Raw genomic sequence first — 17,856 nt, 5'->3', positions numbered from 1 at the left:
TTATAATTATTTAAGTATGATGTTACATTTTGATCATAGAACGCAAAGAGTTACCGTAAAAATTGTGGAGATGCCGGGGATTGAACCCGGGACCTCATACATGCGAAGCATGCGCTCTACCACTGAGCTACATCCCCATTGGCTCTTCCAGATGACACATTGGAGTTTTCACAATGAACTGCATTTGAATAGTTGCGATATATACATCTCTATATATAGATAACTATAAGCTAGTGATATATTTAGTTATTACAAAGAAAACAAAGATAATTACTGTTGTCTTTCGTTACTTTAGACATCTAAAGTAAAATATAAATATACCTACCAAAAGTTGGCATAAAAAATGACCTCTTTAATTTTGGTATTCAACCAGCTTTATTTTAGGCAAAATAGCCTATAGTTGCCAATCATTGCCCTGCTTAACAATTGTGTTTGAATGAAGAACAGAATTTTTTTTTTTTTTAAATTTCCATGTTTATTAAAAAAACAACCAAAACATTATAAGCCATTAAAAATCTGATGCCCCAATCAACAATGTACAACATTTGAAATGTCTTTGATATTTGAAATCTAATCCAGGGTAGTCCTGCACATTAACAACAGACATTCATCAGCAATTTTGTCATGCCATAAGATACACTCTTTAAATACTAGTGAGGACCATGAAATAATGTCTTGGTGTTTGTATTGTATTTTTGTGGCATTTTTGCAAACTTTATCTTAAAATCTTACAAATGGATGTCTTTAAACAAAGACTTGACCTTTCTTTGGCGTGTATAAACAAAGCAGAGTGTGACTATTCATTTAAATGAGGAGTTTATCTCGTTAGGCCTACTTAATATTTCCAACATCCTGACTCAACCCCTCGGGCTAAAACCTCAACCCGAGCCCTCTTCTATTTCCTGTTTTGTTAATCTTTTCTCACAGTGCTGTCACATCTGTGTCCCTGCAGACACCTCCATCAGACCAGGTCACACTTCCAGAGAACTGCTTTAAATCTATCAACATTCCAGCTCCTCCACTTGCTTCACCTTTACATTCAATATTTCCCACTTTCTCCTCCTTTCCCTCTACCAGTTCTTCCTTTGCTGTTTGTTGACATGTTAGCCGAGCATTTTCTCCCGCATCTGAACCCTCTGAACTTAAGTTATCATCTGAATCGTCATCGTCATCTCGTTCTCTAGATCTCTCCTCCTCCTCTTCCTGGGCATCTTCTTCACTATCACTCCCCTGGCTAGTACCCCGCTCAATATCTCTATCCTCATCTTGGAGTTCGTGCATTTCTTCTCCGACTTCTTCACCAGAATCACTGCGAGGCCACAGCTGGACTCCGAGACGTGTCTCCAGAGCCAAGGCTACACCTCTGACCCGGTCCCTGAGCCCTCCTTCCTTATACGTCAAGTACCGGATGGTATATTTTCCGTCGGCATCTTTGTTTAACTTCTTGTACAAGAAGACAAGCACTAAGATTAAGCCAATGAGGCATAAAGAAAGGATTATCACAGTTGTTGTAGATTCTCCCAGAGAGTCAGCCATGTCTGAAAGAAAGAAAAAATATCACTGAGTTGGTGCCACCACACATTGGGAGTGTTTTTTTTCTACTTATATTCTAACATTAAGTGGTGCCACCTCTAAAAGCAACAGTTACACTTTTGTGAAAAAGACTTGGTAATTTTCACTCCATTAAAACCCCTACCATGTTAACATTCAGTTGAAACAGCTCATTAGTCTACCGTTCAGACTCGAAACATAAAGAACCAGCTTGCAGCTCTATCAAAGAGCTTGAAAATAAGCAATCTTTTCAAGCACCACCCCTCTTAAAAGTGTATTTTACAATGAAACTTTTATATGAATTAAACAAATCCGATGTTTGTGGAGTTAGAGTTGGCCTGCCTTTGGAAAGAGCCAGCTGTCCATAGTGTCTGTCTGCAAACCCCGCAACTATGAGAAAAGTCCATCCTCTGTCTTTTGCCTGCTTCACTTTTCAGAAAATGTGTGCTTAAACAGACCCTTCATGACGTCACAAAGGGCAGTAACCCCTCCCCCAGGTGGGTGACACTTCGACAGTGTTCGTTCTGCCCTATGAGGCAGCCTTCTCACCGTAAACAATTGGCTATGGTGTGAGAAAGCCCTTCTAGAGGGGCATGGTTGAACACAGTTCACTTACATTTAAAGCTATAGACACAGCGCAGGGCCGAACTCAAGGGGTTTATAGGCATGTTAAAATACTGGAGCAGAGTGGATTTTAAGGAAAAACTTCATTGAGATGTTTTGGGGTGCTCTGACTCTCTGACGTGTTGAAAAATAGTGTAATGTGACCTTTAAACAAGTAGTATTAATGCAGATTAAGTGATGCTGGCACTATTCACATTTAGTTTGAGAGTTTCTAAAGTGCAATCAAAATGTCACGCAAAGGTGCACTATGTAGGTTTGGTAGGGAAATTTGAAAGTTGGAGAAGTGAAACAATTCTAAGTTATATTTACTGAACAAAAAAAAAAAAAAAAAAAAGGGTCACTTGTACATCGTTTGGAGCGAAAAAGCTACCAGGAGACTTACGGTTTTCCTGTAGCGCCATAACCACATTTTCCTCTGAGGACAGTGTTATGAACAAATACCACAGAATCTTTTAATTTCTCCAACTTTCACATTTCTCTACAGAAACTCCAACGTGCACCTTTTAAGGCAACCAAAATCAAATTAACACAGATTCCAAATGATATGTTGCCTCTGTATTTCAGTATCTTTAGTTATCTAATGAAGCTGTAAATCCTTCTTACTAAGACAAACAAGCAAGAAATGATATTTACCTTCTTAGAAGAAAAAGACCAAAAATTCCTCTGGCTCAGTGTCAAAGTTACAGGCAGTCCCTCGTACACTCTTAGCGGTTATAAAGTTGTCAACAGAGGGACATCCATTGGTGGAAACAATCCTCAGTTACTAAAAAACAGAACAACACAAGAAAAGTAAACAACATTACATAATAGATAGATAGATAGATAGATACTTTATTGATCCCGAGGGAAATTCAAGCTGTCATGTAATGATTTACATGACAAAAATAATAGCATCATTTGGACAGTTTGAGGGCACAATATTTTGATTTAAGTGGCATTTCAGTTATAACCAATTCTGAAACATAGCATCAAGAAATGCAAATAATTCACATTTGATAAACGATTCTACTGTCTTATTCTATTCAGGCAGCTGCTTAATTTTAAAAAAAAAGTTTTCTGTACTGACATTTGTTTGATACACTAATAGTCAAAAAGTTACACCCATGCCAGCAGAAATGCAACCACAGGTTCATAAGTGAGATATGTCTGTATGCATGCTGGAGATGTAACAGGAAGTGTGTATTGCTTTTATCTTTTTTGAAAGATGACTGTCGAAGGAGTAACAGGAAGCTAGCAGGCTGCTCGCACTGTTGTCGGTTTCCTGTCTAAATGATCATCGAGCAGCATCAGTCAGCATGCCATGCAAGGAAACTGTTGAAGTCATAGTGAATGTGTTAAAGCTATGATATAAGGGTTGCAACCTTATGGACGATTTTTAAAAAAAAAACAACAACAAAAAAATAGTAAGTGGACTTAAAGTGCCATTAAAGTTGAAACGCTGAAGAATAAAAATCTCAATTAAAACCTGTGCTGCTGGTTTTATTTAATCATTTCACAAAAAGTGTATTTACCTAAAGATTCACGTGTTTAAACAGAAATATAACAATTGAATGTACATGTGGCTGAAGAAGAAGAAAAAAAGCACACAAAACATGGAGTATTTGCCTCATGATTATCAAAGATAAAGCAAGTTGTGTGGAAAAATAGTGTTAAGAAGCTGATAAAATGTATAAATAAAGGAAGGAAATAGACAGCACTTACTTCAGATGTGTGCAGATACTGTTCACTTGAAGTACTTTTGAGCAGTGGGAGAGGGTGTTTGAAAATGACAGAGGGGTTGATGCGTGACATGTGGTGAAGTAAAGCTGAAAGAGGTGGAGGCTGCAATGGGTGAGATTGAAGGCTGGGTGTGGTGGAAAGCTCAAGATGACTTCATATATATATAGTGTATATATAGTGTATAAGAAAAAGAGGAAGATACAAATGTAATTTTTTTTCTAGGCTGATTTAATTTCATTGCTTTGCTTTTGCACAGAAGTTGCAGGTTACACAATGATATCAATATTTCAAAAGGTCAGTTGTTACTGACTGGAATCAACCTTCTGGAAATGATACAGTACATGTATTTCCTGTGACACATTGAACTTTGTAAGGTCATACATTAGGGATAGTTATTTGACGCCGAGGTGAGCCATTGTGTTTAATCGAAATAAATATTGATGATATTATGTATTTTGTGATATTTGTTTTTATTGTTTAACACTGTCATTCACAACAAAGAAAAACAACATCTTGTTTAATCACGTACATTTATAATCTATTGAAAGTCTCTGATGGGAGATAAAAACAGCAGATGAACAGAGGGCCAAGAAAAGATTAAACTGTCTCTCTCCACTGGATCACCACAGCACCAATAAAAACATGAAATTATTTTTTTCTGACATGAAACTCAAGACAACAAAAAAGTTAATACATGACTCTTATGATTGTTTAATTAGTTTATTAATTAACACAAATCAAAATTTGTACCGAAGAGCACATCAAGTTGAAAACCTGCACACAGATTCTGAATGCGAGTCGACGACCACATCCTGTTTTCAAGCCACAGCCTGTACATCTGAGCTAGATGAAGCAGCTGAAGAATATTGTTATACTTTTGTACTCTTTAGAGCACATACTGTACATGTCAGTGTCTGGTGTGTAAGCATAAAAAAATATTTAAAGACAGAATAACCATAGTGGGAAATTGCTATCATTGAATTGTCGTTAAATATCATGATCAAACCACTGCAGTTTATTGTTTTCAGCACTGCGGCTTGAGCTCAAAAAGTCACAGCACTCTCAGTTAAAAGAAGTTTAACTTTTGAAACACGACTGCTCATGTTAGAGTCACATTTCCCTCGTCAACCAATCAGACTCAAGAAGGGGAGAGAATCAGTTTGGAAACAACAATGGTGGAGGGGAAACAAATGTGACTTGTTTCACGGTTCAGTTTCCAGGAGTGGAGCTGCTCTCTTCATGATTCATTTACATTGTTTAAAGTTTTCTTGGGGATATTTTTTGAAAATACAAAAAGAACATGAACTAAAACCAACCTATTGTAATAATCACTACCGAGGTGAAGTGCAAATTAATATTTGCAACAAAACAATGATAAGGTGTTCACTATAAAGCTCTTTTTCCTATTTTAAGACGTTATCTCTTTGAGGGACTTTTTATATATTAATAAATTATGTGTGTTCTTCGTGTTTAATTTGTGCAAAAAATTATTTGAAAGCTTCTGAGAACTGTTGGTCTGGCGCCCCCTGTGGACAAAGTGGTACCTATTTTGATTTTGTCCTTTACATGTGTATGTTACACCTAACCCTCAGCAGGAATTTTGGGTATCAAAAAATAGATTTGCTAGAAATGATCAATCGTGTTGCTGATTGTCTGGTTTGCTTTTATAGCTCGTATCAGAGCATAGGTATTTATTTCAATGTGTTTCAAAATCAGTTAAAAAATCCTCACAGGACTTTTAAAATGTTTTTTTCAATCAATTCAGGCTCTCTCCATTTGTCACTGGTTACTACAGGCTCATACTGTGACCAACACAACACAAACACTTTTGTCAACACCATCAGTTATGATACCACCATCAGCTACTTTCATGCATGACTTCTCATCGTGTTCCTCGACAAAGTGCTTGTTTTGCAGTCTGCTGAGTTTGGTTGTATCAGACCACCAGTTTTTATGTGTCATACTTTGACTACAGTGACTATCTGTAAATGCACATGATCTCATCACTAACAATATAGTACCAGTGCTGCATTGTGATTTTTCTTTGGTATGGGTTTTTTTGTACATATCATTGTGTCCTATATGAGAGTGGGTTTGTCTTTCTTGTACAACTGAAGGATGGAGCATTGGTATATTTTACGACTACATGAACTGAATTCTTATATATGTTCTTTGATGATTGCTAAAGCAGCTAGCAGCTGTTCCCTTCAATCTGATGGACTCATTATGTGCCATTCCTTAAACTGGCTCTGTCTTTGGTGAAAGTACGTTCAGTATGTTTGCTCCATCATCTTGGTCTGAGCTACAGCCACTTTAAACTAAAGCGTTAAATTGACCTGGAAGATTCTAAAATCAGGACAATGGATAATTTGAACCAGCGTTCATCCCCATCATGTCTGCCAGTGTCCCAACGCTTCCTCTTCCTTTTTTTTCATTCCTATAGACGGATAATTCATCTTTATTTGTCATTGGTGATCTTCCTACTGTCTTTGCAAAATTTGCACATTTTGGGAAACTGCTTTGGTTTAAGTTTGTCAGCCCTCAAGGGTTCCCCAAGTAGAGGGGGGCAGCCTGTTCATAAGTAGTGCCTCTTTAGCCTCAGGTAGGACTCTGTTAAAAGAGAGATCTTAGTGATAATATTTTCCTCGTAATATAAAGGTAAAAAAAAAAATGCTGTTGATCCTCTGAAGGTTCTGAATAGTGGGAGGCAGTTTCTTGGTGTGATGTTAACATGTACCCAATTCAGAAATAGAAATAAGAGGGATTACAAAGACTGCACAAAGATTTTCCTAATAAAAAAAGAAATGAAAGTCATTCACTTAATACAAAGGAGATAAGAATGTTTATTGAGCTTTAACAGTAGTGTCGTTGCTGCTTGTTTTACAGTTAGTGTTAAGAGGTCAGTGCATAAAGAAATATAAATCTAAATTAAAGAACATGATGTGGAATGTACCATTGTCACATAATCATCGACTATTGAGACATGACAGATGAACGTGTCTATATGTAACACCAAAGTAAAGAGTTAGAACTACAATAAATCAAAAACAATTAATGACGTCTTTCCACCTTTAAACAACACAATTTTCAAACGGTATAAAATGTTTCACATTTCACTTTAACTTCCTCTTTCTTGTGGCTGGAAACACTGAACTGCTATTTGGAGCAATGCTGTTGTATGTTAGTGAGACTTCACTGTAACAAGTGTTATGTTATTAGTGCATGTAATGTTTGTATCACAGTTGTCATTACAGCTTACAGCCCAGAGGTACGAAATCACAAGGGAGAGCTTTTTAAAGACTACACAGAGAATTACAATACATATTCAACTACACACTCTTCAGCTATTTTTTCCACATAATTCTCACTGTCAAGGTTATGACTTCTGTACCAGGGGGTTCTTCCTACTGTCAACCTTACAAACTGCTTCTATAATGTAGTGAAATGAAGTACAAGTCACACAATGAGTTAACAATTGGGGTTTTGATATGACATCACGATAAAGCAGCTTTAATTACCTGATTAATTAGCACAAATTGTTATATTTGTAGTGCTTAATAGAGGGAAAAAAATGGTATTAGAGGTACCTAATCACTTTGCTATAGTAAGTCGACAAGTCTCCTCGATGCTTTTTTTTAATCACTTATTTGTGCATTAATTTGAGGCAATGGTGTCCACACAAATCCTTCACAGCCCTTCAAATGTAACGCAAGGTATTTGCAAAGCTGGAATATTTATTATGCACCACCAAAATAGCTGCTACAATACTCCTTCATATGAATAACAAAACATTATCTCACTGTCATGTGCATCACTTTATGCAGATGATGCCCAATACTCTGCCACAGTTTGGAAAACTATCACATAAACAAGCTTCCATCACAACAGCTGACCTGGTTGTGAGCAACTGTGATTCACAGTTTGTTGCTACCCTACACTACAATCCCCCACTCACACAGCTTTTAGGTACTGTTGATACTAGTAAGGCTACAGACTAAGTTATAACGCCCTGCGATTGTAGTGGTTCTCTACTGTCGCTCATACATCGCCGTCCTCTATCCGAGCCAGCTGCCTCTCCAGCAGCTCGATTCTCTGGCTCTGGGCGAGGACGACAGCGCGCAAGGCTTTCATTTCTGCTAACAACTCAGTCAACAGCTCGTCCTGCAAGAAGGGAATCAAGTCAGAAAACAACTCCTTGCGTAAAAAAAAAAAAGGCTGTAAATTGTGCAGGGACTTCTTCGACTCACCTCTCGTTTTGGCCTGTCACTATTTCCTTCTGTTGTGGCTACTCGTGGCACCTCTTCCTCTGTGTCCTTAGCAGATGTAGACGTGGGAGACGCTACACTGGCTGTCGAGGTCGGGGCAGCCCCAGTCCCAGAGTCCTGTGAGACCAGCTTAGGTTTGACTCTGAGGGTGTCTCTTTGCTTGGATGGAGGAGCCGAGTACCCACCACTCAGAGAGACCAACAGGGGTGGTGCATCCTGGCCAGCAATCCATTCATCTGCCAGCAGGGCTGGCTCTGAGCCAGCTGTATCAGGGTAAAGGTCTCCCTGAAACAGATCTGACTGAAGAAGCAACAGGGAGACAGGAAGTTGTTTAGCGTTATATTAAGACTTCTCGATCAGTTAACAGGCTTGTAATTCCATTTTGATACTAAGTGCTATGACAGAATTTCAAAGATTGCCATTTTGAAAGGCTGAGTATTTGTTACCTTTCGTGGTACAGTCATAGAAATGGGTTCCACTTTTCTTTCATGGAGTTTGTAGAACCTGCAGAAGACCAGGAAATCATTACCATCAATATTTACAAACTCGTCAAGTTTTTATTTCTAATACTTATTGCTCACAAAGGTCATGTCAAGGGGGTGGCGTAAGGCGGAATTGACCCCGTTCAAATCTGATTGGCTGTCCCAGGTGCCATCATAATCCTAAACTTTAAAGAGCTATCTGCCGGGTCAGAGTGGTGACTTGTGTTCATACCAACTTATTCGCCTGTGTTGGAACAGGCTTTTGTGGCATTTCAATTCTTTTGTTGGGACTTCACACAAACTTTTGGGATAAAACTTTTTTAAATCCTTGCAGAAGTAAAGAAGGAAGATTTATATGTTGCCACTCTGATATATTTATTCACCAAATAAGAACTTGACATTTGCATAGGGATGTAACTTTAATTTTAGTTGCAGAATATAGGACTGAGGAAGAACAGTGAATACATTCTATATAGACAGGAGTGTGTGCACACACAAACATGCCACCCCTGCATAAGTCAGTAACCCAGTTTGGCCACTCTGTTGTGAACTGAGGCAGTCAGCCAGAAGGTCAACCGTCCCGAAGCAGCAAATTATACAAATTAAAAACTTCTGCTATTTGATTTCCAGCACTCTTTAGAAGTAATTTATCGAATATTCATCAATCAATATCAATATTTAGTCACACATGAACACATTTACCTTGCAATTTCACACTTGTTGACATCCACACCTCTTTTACTGAGAAAGCCGGCCCCCCTCTGAGGCTCTTTGCTGCTGTATAAGCTAAGGAAGTGGACATATGGAGATTCGTCTGTCACTTCAAAATACCGGATGGTGCAGTCCCCCTGAAAGACAGGACGAGAAATGATGCTTGATGTTCCAGTTGAGTGAATAGTGTTCTCCATCCAATCAAGAGATTGTACCTTTCCACAGAGGTAGACCATGTTTGTGTCAGGGTCATAAAAGGGTAAAAGGACCCCGTTACTCGTATCCATCTCCTGCACTGCCATTGGCTCAGAGAGATCTTTCTGTGTAATTCAAAAAGAAACAGAAAACATTTTATTTTCATTAATAGTTGCTCAAACACGATGTGAACAATCAACCTTCTACACAAATCACTGATGCAGGACAATTTTATGTTACTGAAGCCATTTTCACATATACACCCCTAAAAGTATTTAGCTTTTCAGGAGGAAGGCTTCGGAGTGTCTCCTGACCTGGCTGTTCACATATGCTCCTCACAGCTGGAGACTATCCCTGCAAGATGGGGGGGGGGGGGGTTCATCTGAGATAAGACGTGACGCAAAAAGAATGACAGAAGAAGAAGCAGAGGAAGCCCCAGAGTCTGCTTTAGGACGCTACAATGACAATATCTGCCCTCATATCAATGCTACATTTAGTCCAACAGAAACACAATATTAAAAATAGAGTGAAGCAGAACATACTAGCGCACAGAAAACGTAATGGAGCAGCTTATTTACTTACACAGAGATCTTAGTGATCGTGTGTATACACTCAATGCACCACGCAGCAGTCAAAGTATATCAACATTCGTCCTCCAGTTGGCTCGAGGGTGAATTCTCCAGATAATACCCTGCTGCGTTCTCACAGCTCACTGAGACTCACTGCGGAAAAAATACTAGGAAACTGGCAGGAGAAACTCTGCGTAAAGTCAGAGTGAGAAATGTGGCTTTTTCATTTACACATACAAGCTCCTCCTGGAAATAACAGGAGTTTTTCTGGAGTTTTCTACAAGTGTGAAAGTCCTCAGAGAAAGGGATTTTGCTTGCTTTCCTCCACCTAACTTCCACTTTCAATCCAGTGGTTCCTGAAATCTTTCGCAGTCACAGGTCCCAAACTGAGGACAGCCTTTAAACATCTTGCAGAGGAGGCAGAGCAAGGGAGGTTCTGGCACTAACTGGGGGAAGGTATCCAAGACAGGCTGCAGGGGAGGGGTGGGGAGTCGTGCCTTTCACGGCTCCACCACCTCCAGATTTTCCGGGAGTTAAATATCAGTGAAGGGTGGCTCCTAGCTGACAACCCTGCAGCCTTCATACTAGCACCATCGGAAAAGTGACCGGCAGATGGAACCACATGTGCTTACATCTACATCTTTAAATAGAGCGTACACTGCTTCTAATAATTCAGTGACCATTAAATGATTGATTATCAATGGTCAAGATGAAACATCTCAGACTTACCGTGTCCCACAATGCCAGCTGTCTCTCACTCATACGGCTGAACCCTGTGGTAAGGATCTTTCCATCTGAGAGGAAAACTGCTCTCATTGGCCGAGTGCCGTCATGGACCTTCTCTTTCACCTAAAAGAACAATTAAAGACTAATGAAGGTTGTATGTGAAAACCGATTAAGTATAACCCAGGAAAGATGCTCAGAAGGATAACTATACTGCCATGGATGAAGCGCTGCGGTATGTCTTCTTCACCAAAACAAAACAATTCAATAACCTTGAGGACGACGCCTCTTCGTGGGTCGATGACACGCAGAGCCTTGTCCTTGCAGACGGTGCAGACAGCGCTGCCGTCCTTGTTCCAGCACACACTGTAGATCAGGTCTGGGTGGGCGTCGCTTAGCTGGTACACAAGCTCCCCTGTGCCCACGTTCCACACACAAATCACATTGTCGCAGCCTGAGAGAGAGAGAGAGGGAGACACAACATCAAATATGGCAGTGTTGTTCCAAAGGCCAGAAAATGTAACCACGGATAAGTCCATTTTTAAAGTCTTGACTAGTTTAAGGTTGCACATTATATAAAATACACATTACCATGGTTTTCAAAAACTAATATGTTTCTTTGTCTGTCTACAAGAAGTGAAAAGTTAATCCTTTTCATCTTTCGCCTGCTGCACCTGTCAGTAGATGTGTAATCAAAAAGGCCGAAAATGTTACATTTGTGACATCACAAAGGGCAGTAACCCCTCCCTCCAGCAGCTCGGTGTTTGTTCTGCCTTCTTGAGTCTCCCTTCTCCCCATAGACAACAGGGTGCAAGAAAGACAAAACCACCCAAGCCTTTCCATTGGGGGGGGGGGGGGGTGCGTGGTCAGACAGAGCTTATTTAGATTTAAAGCTGCAGACACAGAAACAGCCTGTTCTGAGCAGGGCTGAAATAGAGGGGTTTATAGGCATGGTTAAATACAGGATCAGAGTGGATTTATAACAAGAAACTTCACAGACATGTTTTGGGTGCTCTGAATCTTATTTAAAATGGTTAAAAATGAAATAAAAAATATGTGATCTTTGAAGTACGATAGCTATAGACCTCAAGTGACCGACCACTTATAAGGCAGCTCAGGTTTTGAATGTAAATTTTCCCATTCACATTGTTTATGGTAACAGCAAGCTCCACCAATCACGTTACTGTGACTGTCTACATTCGTGGGAAGTGTAGTTCTTTACCCCGATATTGTGAATGAACCGTGTTTTTCTTTAAACGAGGTCGTTAAAAGAACTTGTGCCTGCTACAGGAGCATACACCATCATTTCAACCATGAACGTTATTTTGGGGAATTTTCTGCCTGGAACCACACTGTTGACCTCTCTAGAATTTAAAATGATATTCTATATTTGATCACACTTGAGGCTGAAGAGAGCAAAGAGTAAGAGCAAATCTATCAGGGTTTTAGTGCAACCAGTTGAATGTCTAGCAGTTTTTATATAAAAGGATAAAAAATAAAACAATTTAAATAACAATAAAGAAAACAGGCAAATGAGATGTCTTTAAGGCACACACAAGAACAGGAATGACTAGGTAGGATCAGGAGACAGAATATTGTGACCTCAGAGGTCTGCAGATTTTCCAGCGGCCATCATTAGTGGCTTTGCATAGTAGACGAGGATCTAATATTGCAATGCAAATGTATGTACTCTGAAAACAACAGGAAGACAGTGACCACTTAAATCTGCTCATCAGATAACCCCCAGAGGATTTAAATGGACTGGCAGTTTCCTAAAGTGCTCGGAAAACAAATTCTCTCAATCAGCTTCTTATTATAGGTAAACTGGTACTACAAAAAGATCCTACTTAAGTGTTAGAATGTTTTGACCCCTTCAGAGGTTTCTGAATTTGTGCCAATGGTTTTATACACACTTGCATTATCCTGATGAAGCAGACTGAGTTTTTTTTTTTTTTTAGCTCTAATGAATACTTAAAGTTAAGTTTCTGTTCAAATGTACTTGTTATGGAGTCCATTATTATATTATCTAATATTTCGGAGTAAAACTGTTAAATAACTCTGTTTCATAGTGCACACTTTGTTGCCAATTCTAACACTTCTTCTCGGCCAAATATAAAAAACTAATTGCAGTTCAAAGTCTACTTGCTTGTTACTCACCGACTTGGGTTTAATTCAAATGAAACTAAATCCTGCAGCTTTTCCGAGAGGTATAATTATTTTTCAGGTTAATCATTTTCTCCCTTAAACCTGCACTGCACCGAGGAGCATCCAATTCCTTGCCTGTATAATGCAGTAGTATTTGAACTGGCCGTCACTGAGATTAGAGATGTTCTGAAACTCAATTTACTAACAGATATTGTGAGGCGGAGCACATGCTTAAAACTAAAAAGTATTAATTAAAGATTTGTTTGCAGCCACATTTGTCATATGAATTGTTCCTATCTGCCTAAAAAGGAACATGGCTCTCGGGTACGTGATCATTTGCAATGCTCTTCCAATAACCGTCCCGCAACCAATCACAGGACACCAGAGTACAATGAATATCTTTACCTGCAGTCAGTAGGATATTGAAAGCGGTAGGGTGCCAAGCCAGGATTCCCACTCTTTTACTGTGTCCCTCAAGGGTCACAATGGCCTCAGTCATCGGAACGGTGAGGCCCCCATCTGGGATCTGCCAAACCTTCAAACAAGAACAACACAGCAGACGTGTTCTTTAAATAATTTGAAATGTACAGAATAATGACAATTAAGTTGCAGAAGAGTAACTCATGTCTTACGTATATGTATATGTACATACTCAATTTATACTTATGTCCTCCATTGTTTAAACCTAATCAAAAGACACTGACTTTGGAAGTCACTGTTTTGGATCAGATAAAACAGTGATAAAGTCATTAGTTCAGACAATTTGTAAAAGCCTTTCCTCCGTCCACTGTGATGTACAAAAGCCAACTTTAGTAATTAGAGGTTTTTAAGAGGCTTTGACCTGAATTGGTTTTATTCTATTTTCTGTACCTTAAACAATAAGCGCTCATTCTTTTTAGAAGTGTGCTTATTTGCCATTTAGCTGACAATTAGATAAATAGATTTGATACCACTCTGGTGTCTGCACAACTGTAAGCGAGAAGGTTAGCTTAGTTTAGCTTTGAAAACATAATCAGATGGAAACTAGCTTGCTTGACTTGCTATCAATGTGACAAAAACAAATCATATCTTGACACTCTGGCACGAGTACACAATAACCTATTTCAATTTAACATGTCAATTAATGAGTTTGACAAAAGTCAACAGGGTGGAGACAGCAACGCTAGCTTTTTCCCTCCTACCACTTTTGTTCTTAGTTTAGCTAAATGAATTGTAGCTGTAGCTTTGAGTTTCCTCAAGAGACATAAAAGTGGTATCATCTTAATATATCTGTAGGCAATAAATAGAATATTTATTTCTTAATAAATAAATGTACAATTTTTAAGATTCTTCTTTCTATAAAACGGAGAAGCACTTAGCCTGAGTTTCATTATCACCGTCTGAAAGAAAAACCTCTCTGAAGAAGCATTTCGGGCAACATCAAGGGACACAAAAACAAAAGAGAAGATGAAGTCTCTGTAAGGTGTTGACACCCAGGTGATGTAACTGTGCCTGTGTTTCGGAGGACAGCTGGTGACAATAACAAGTGATAAACAGCAAACAAGGAGACATCAACCTTTACTGTGTTGTCCTCTGAGGCACTTGCAATGATGTTGTCATCATGAGGAGACCACTGGATGTCCAGCACTGGTGCTGCATGGCCACACACAGTGGGACAGGACTGATCGATTCTGCCGCTCTGAAATGGAAAACATTGAAAAGTTAAAACCATGACACTGTAAAAGCCAGCTGGGGAATCTTGAACACATTGCATTGGATTAAACTTTGTCCTCTCTGTGTTTGAAACTATAAACGTGCTGCATGAGCTACACATGAGGCCTCTAAGACTTTCTAATGCATTGCTTTTAGCAGTGGATTGAAAGACAGGAAAGAGGATGGAGGCTTTTAAAAATATTGATCGACTGATTATTGTTGTTATGCAGAGGTCATTTGAGACCTTGCTGATCGGAAGAACAAGGAAGGCGCCTCCTCCGCCAGCTTCGATGATAACGGCGATGAATTTGGGGTTGACCGCGCAGAGGGGATTGTCCCAGGTCACCCGGGACACTCTGACATCGTCAATGCAGTGCTCGGCTTTCCATGCCTGGGCAAAGACATGGCGGAATTTGCTCTGCCGGACCACACCTCGCCGGAAAGACATGTCTACCTGTGGAGAAAACAAGAAACTTGAGAGTGAAATAAATTACGATTGGTGGTAGAAGCAAGAACACAAAGTTTCTCTTTCTTTAAGTGTCCGATTGATTGAATGACAGCAAGTTAATCTAAGATGAAATGATCAATCAAATAATTTATGTGTGTTACTTGTTTTACAATTACTCAGTGAATCCCCAACTTTAGGGCTGAATATGAAAAGAGAAAAGGGGCTGTTGAAACAGCAGGCAAATTCTTTCATAGTGGGACTCTGTCCTGAAAAGTACAGTCAGGCTTCAGTGGACAAAAGGGCATGATCCGCCTGAGACCAAAACATGCTGTGGCAAAGAGGGGAAGGGGGTTGGGCAGTCAGTCCGAGCTGCTGAAGCAGGGGAACCAGTAACTCTATGCCATCTACCTAATGCTTCACAGTTGTCAGAGCAAATTGTATTGCAGCAGGTATTGCTGGCCAGAGTCTGCATTGTTTCCAGTAGCTTGTGAGGATTAAACTGTCTTAACATTTGTTCAGTTCTGTAGCCTTTAAACACATCCATCGGTATTCAGGGCTGTGGTACAAATAGTCTTCTGTTAATGTATAATAACGTTTTTCTTACCCGCAGTTTTATTTAAAAAATAAATCCACTGTAAACTACTTCTAGTATGATTTCTATTGTTGTCTGCACACTATGCAAGGAATTATCTTGTGCAAAGAGCATTTTTTTTTGCGTTACAGACACGAGCAACAAAGGACGTATACACATCGCAGCACGAGACATGATCACGCAGAAGATTATGAACAAATAGCCTATACCGATCTTACCTGGCTTTTGCTCTACAATTACAAAAAAACAAAAAAACAAAAAAAACCCAGGATCACCAAAGACTCGGGCGTGACAGGAGGAGGCCAATAAAATAATCCGTCACCAGCAACAGTAACTTAATCCTCTCCGGTGTCCAGGAAGGCGTTCACGTCGATCGCGCAGACCTTTAACAAAAATACGTCCATTAGAAATAAAGACCTGGTCGATTATCCCCGTGTCACTAACTACGCATGCCTGTAGTAGTAAAAGCCTTACCTGGTCGAGCATGACCCTGTGCCAAACTATATATGCATTCAATGCTGTAACGCAAGCTGTCTAGTAGTAATGGTGTAGGAAGAGCTGTGCACCGTTTTCGGCCCGTCTCCCTTTTTTTACAATCGACTGATTTGAAGCGATGCAGATCGAGCAGAATCCCAGACACTTCCGCTCATGGCAGGATGTTTCAAAGACACGCAGCAGCAATCAAGAGCGATATCCTCCGTCTACATCCATATTCATTCCCCCCCCTCGCCAGAATGTGGAACTGGACGATGGAACGTTTCGAGTCTTCCTTAAAGTAACAAAGTAACGAAATAAAGAACCAACCATTTATTTTGTCCCGTCTCCTCCTACCGCGCATGCGTGGAACATAGGCACTGAGTTTTCAATTTGCATATTTTGTTTGATGGTTAGATGAGTTCTAGTCACACTGACGTCGAAAGACTGAGATAAAAAAAGATAGACAACACAATAGCAGCCATTCATTTTTCATTGCAATGTCCGCACTGCGCATGGGTATGTACCTGTTTATTAAGTCATGTGGTGACTTTTGTAGTGTGACGAGTTTGTTATATGCTTCGTCTGGAAACGGCAACACCTCAAGCAAAATCAACCCCCAGATTACATGTTTTAATAGGGCATGATGATTATATTTGCAGTGCATGGGCAGAAATATGATCACTGCTGCACCCAACACAATTAAAGCATACTTTGGGTGGCACACTCCCTTTTAGTTTTAGCTCAAGGCAAATGTGTGTGATGTGTCAATCAGATCGGGTCTTTTTTTGTTCCGGAGTTTCTATTGACAAGTAATCCCATAAAATGTACACAAATAAAACGGTTTTTTTTTTCTTTTTTTTTTTTAATGATCATGGCTCATTGTCACTACAAGAAAATATAACGAGATAAAACAAATCCCATCACCTAATCTTGACCCCTCTGTACATGTGTATTTTAATATTGACATTGTTTTTAGATTTTGCTACACTTTTCGTAAAGCATGAAATATGTTTGAGTTTCTGGAGTAACAAGGACTCGAACTGCGTCCAAACAGTTGACTTGAATACATACAATACGAAACAATATGAATACAATACGTGGCTATTTGGCGCCACCTAGTGTTATATATATATACATATATATTAAAAAATATATATTATATATATATATTATACAATTCAGGTTTATTACTGTGACCAATATTAATCTAACATTTGATCGATATCGATGTTTAGAAGAAATAATAGATCAGTGTGAAGAGTCAACTTTAAATAATTAGTGTGAGTATATGTGCAACAGGTGGCTCCGTGGCGCAATGGATAGCGCATTGGACTTCTAGGCATTGAATAGCAAAGTGATTCAAAGGTTGTGGGTTCGAGTCCCACCGGAGTCGCATTTTTTTGTGTGCTAGATAACGTAACATATTAACATCGTAAAGTAATTCTTTAACAGACTGGATTTATACAGGCTAATGTTAAACAAACATTACACAGACAGATTACTCTTATTTTGCTAACAAGGTTATCGAAAGCGCATCGTTAACGGAAGCTTAACTATCTCCAGTAATCGCACTATTTATTTTAATTTAATCTTATCATATAATGAAAACTGTTAAACAATGTGTCAAATGTTAGTTTCGCTGGCTGGAAAGTAAAATAGTAAA

General features: G+C 39.3%; 1 protein-coding gene and 1 long non-coding RNA gene across 2 annotated transcripts; both read right to left on the bottom strand.

Moving 5' to 3' along the window:
• Window positions 1-455: 455 nt before the first annotated feature.
• On the bottom strand, window positions 456-3,974 carry LOC306841367. Its single transcript, XR_013781483.1, has 3 exons — window positions 3,877-3,974; window positions 2,809-2,938; window positions 456-1,538 (listed from the first exon to the last, which is right to left on the bottom strand). It is a non-coding gene; the product is annotated as an uncharacterized lncRNA (long non-coding RNA).
• A 2,743-nt stretch (window positions 3,975-6,717) lies between these two features.
• coro1b (coronin, actin binding protein, 1B) lies at window positions 6,718-16,682 on the bottom strand. Its single transcript, XM_079371421.1, has 12 exons — window positions 16,191-16,682; window positions 15,935-16,099; window positions 14,921-15,130; window positions 14,540-14,662; window positions 13,390-13,519; window positions 11,112-11,293; window positions 10,846-10,965; window positions 9,568-9,672; window positions 9,344-9,489; window positions 8,606-8,663; window positions 8,142-8,459; window positions 6,718-8,055 (listed from the first exon to the last, which is right to left on the bottom strand). Exons 3-12 carry the CDS (start codon window positions 15,122-15,124, stop codon window positions 7,933-7,935), a joined length of 1,509 nt encoding a protein of 502 aa, XP_079227547.1. The 5' UTR covers window positions 15,125-15,130; window positions 15,935-16,099; window positions 16,191-16,682; the 3' UTR covers window positions 6,718-7,932.
• Window positions 16,683-17,856: the final 1,174 nt, after the last annotated feature.

This window comes from Symphodus melops, assembly GCF_947650265.1.
Source record: "Symphodus melops genome assembly, chromosome: 20".
In the NCBI taxonomy this organism is placed as follows: Eukaryota; Metazoa; Chordata; class Actinopteri; order Labriformes; family Labridae; genus Symphodus; species Symphodus melops.
Note: the sequence above shows the minus strand (reverse complement) of the source record. Positions and strands in the feature narration are given on the sequence as shown.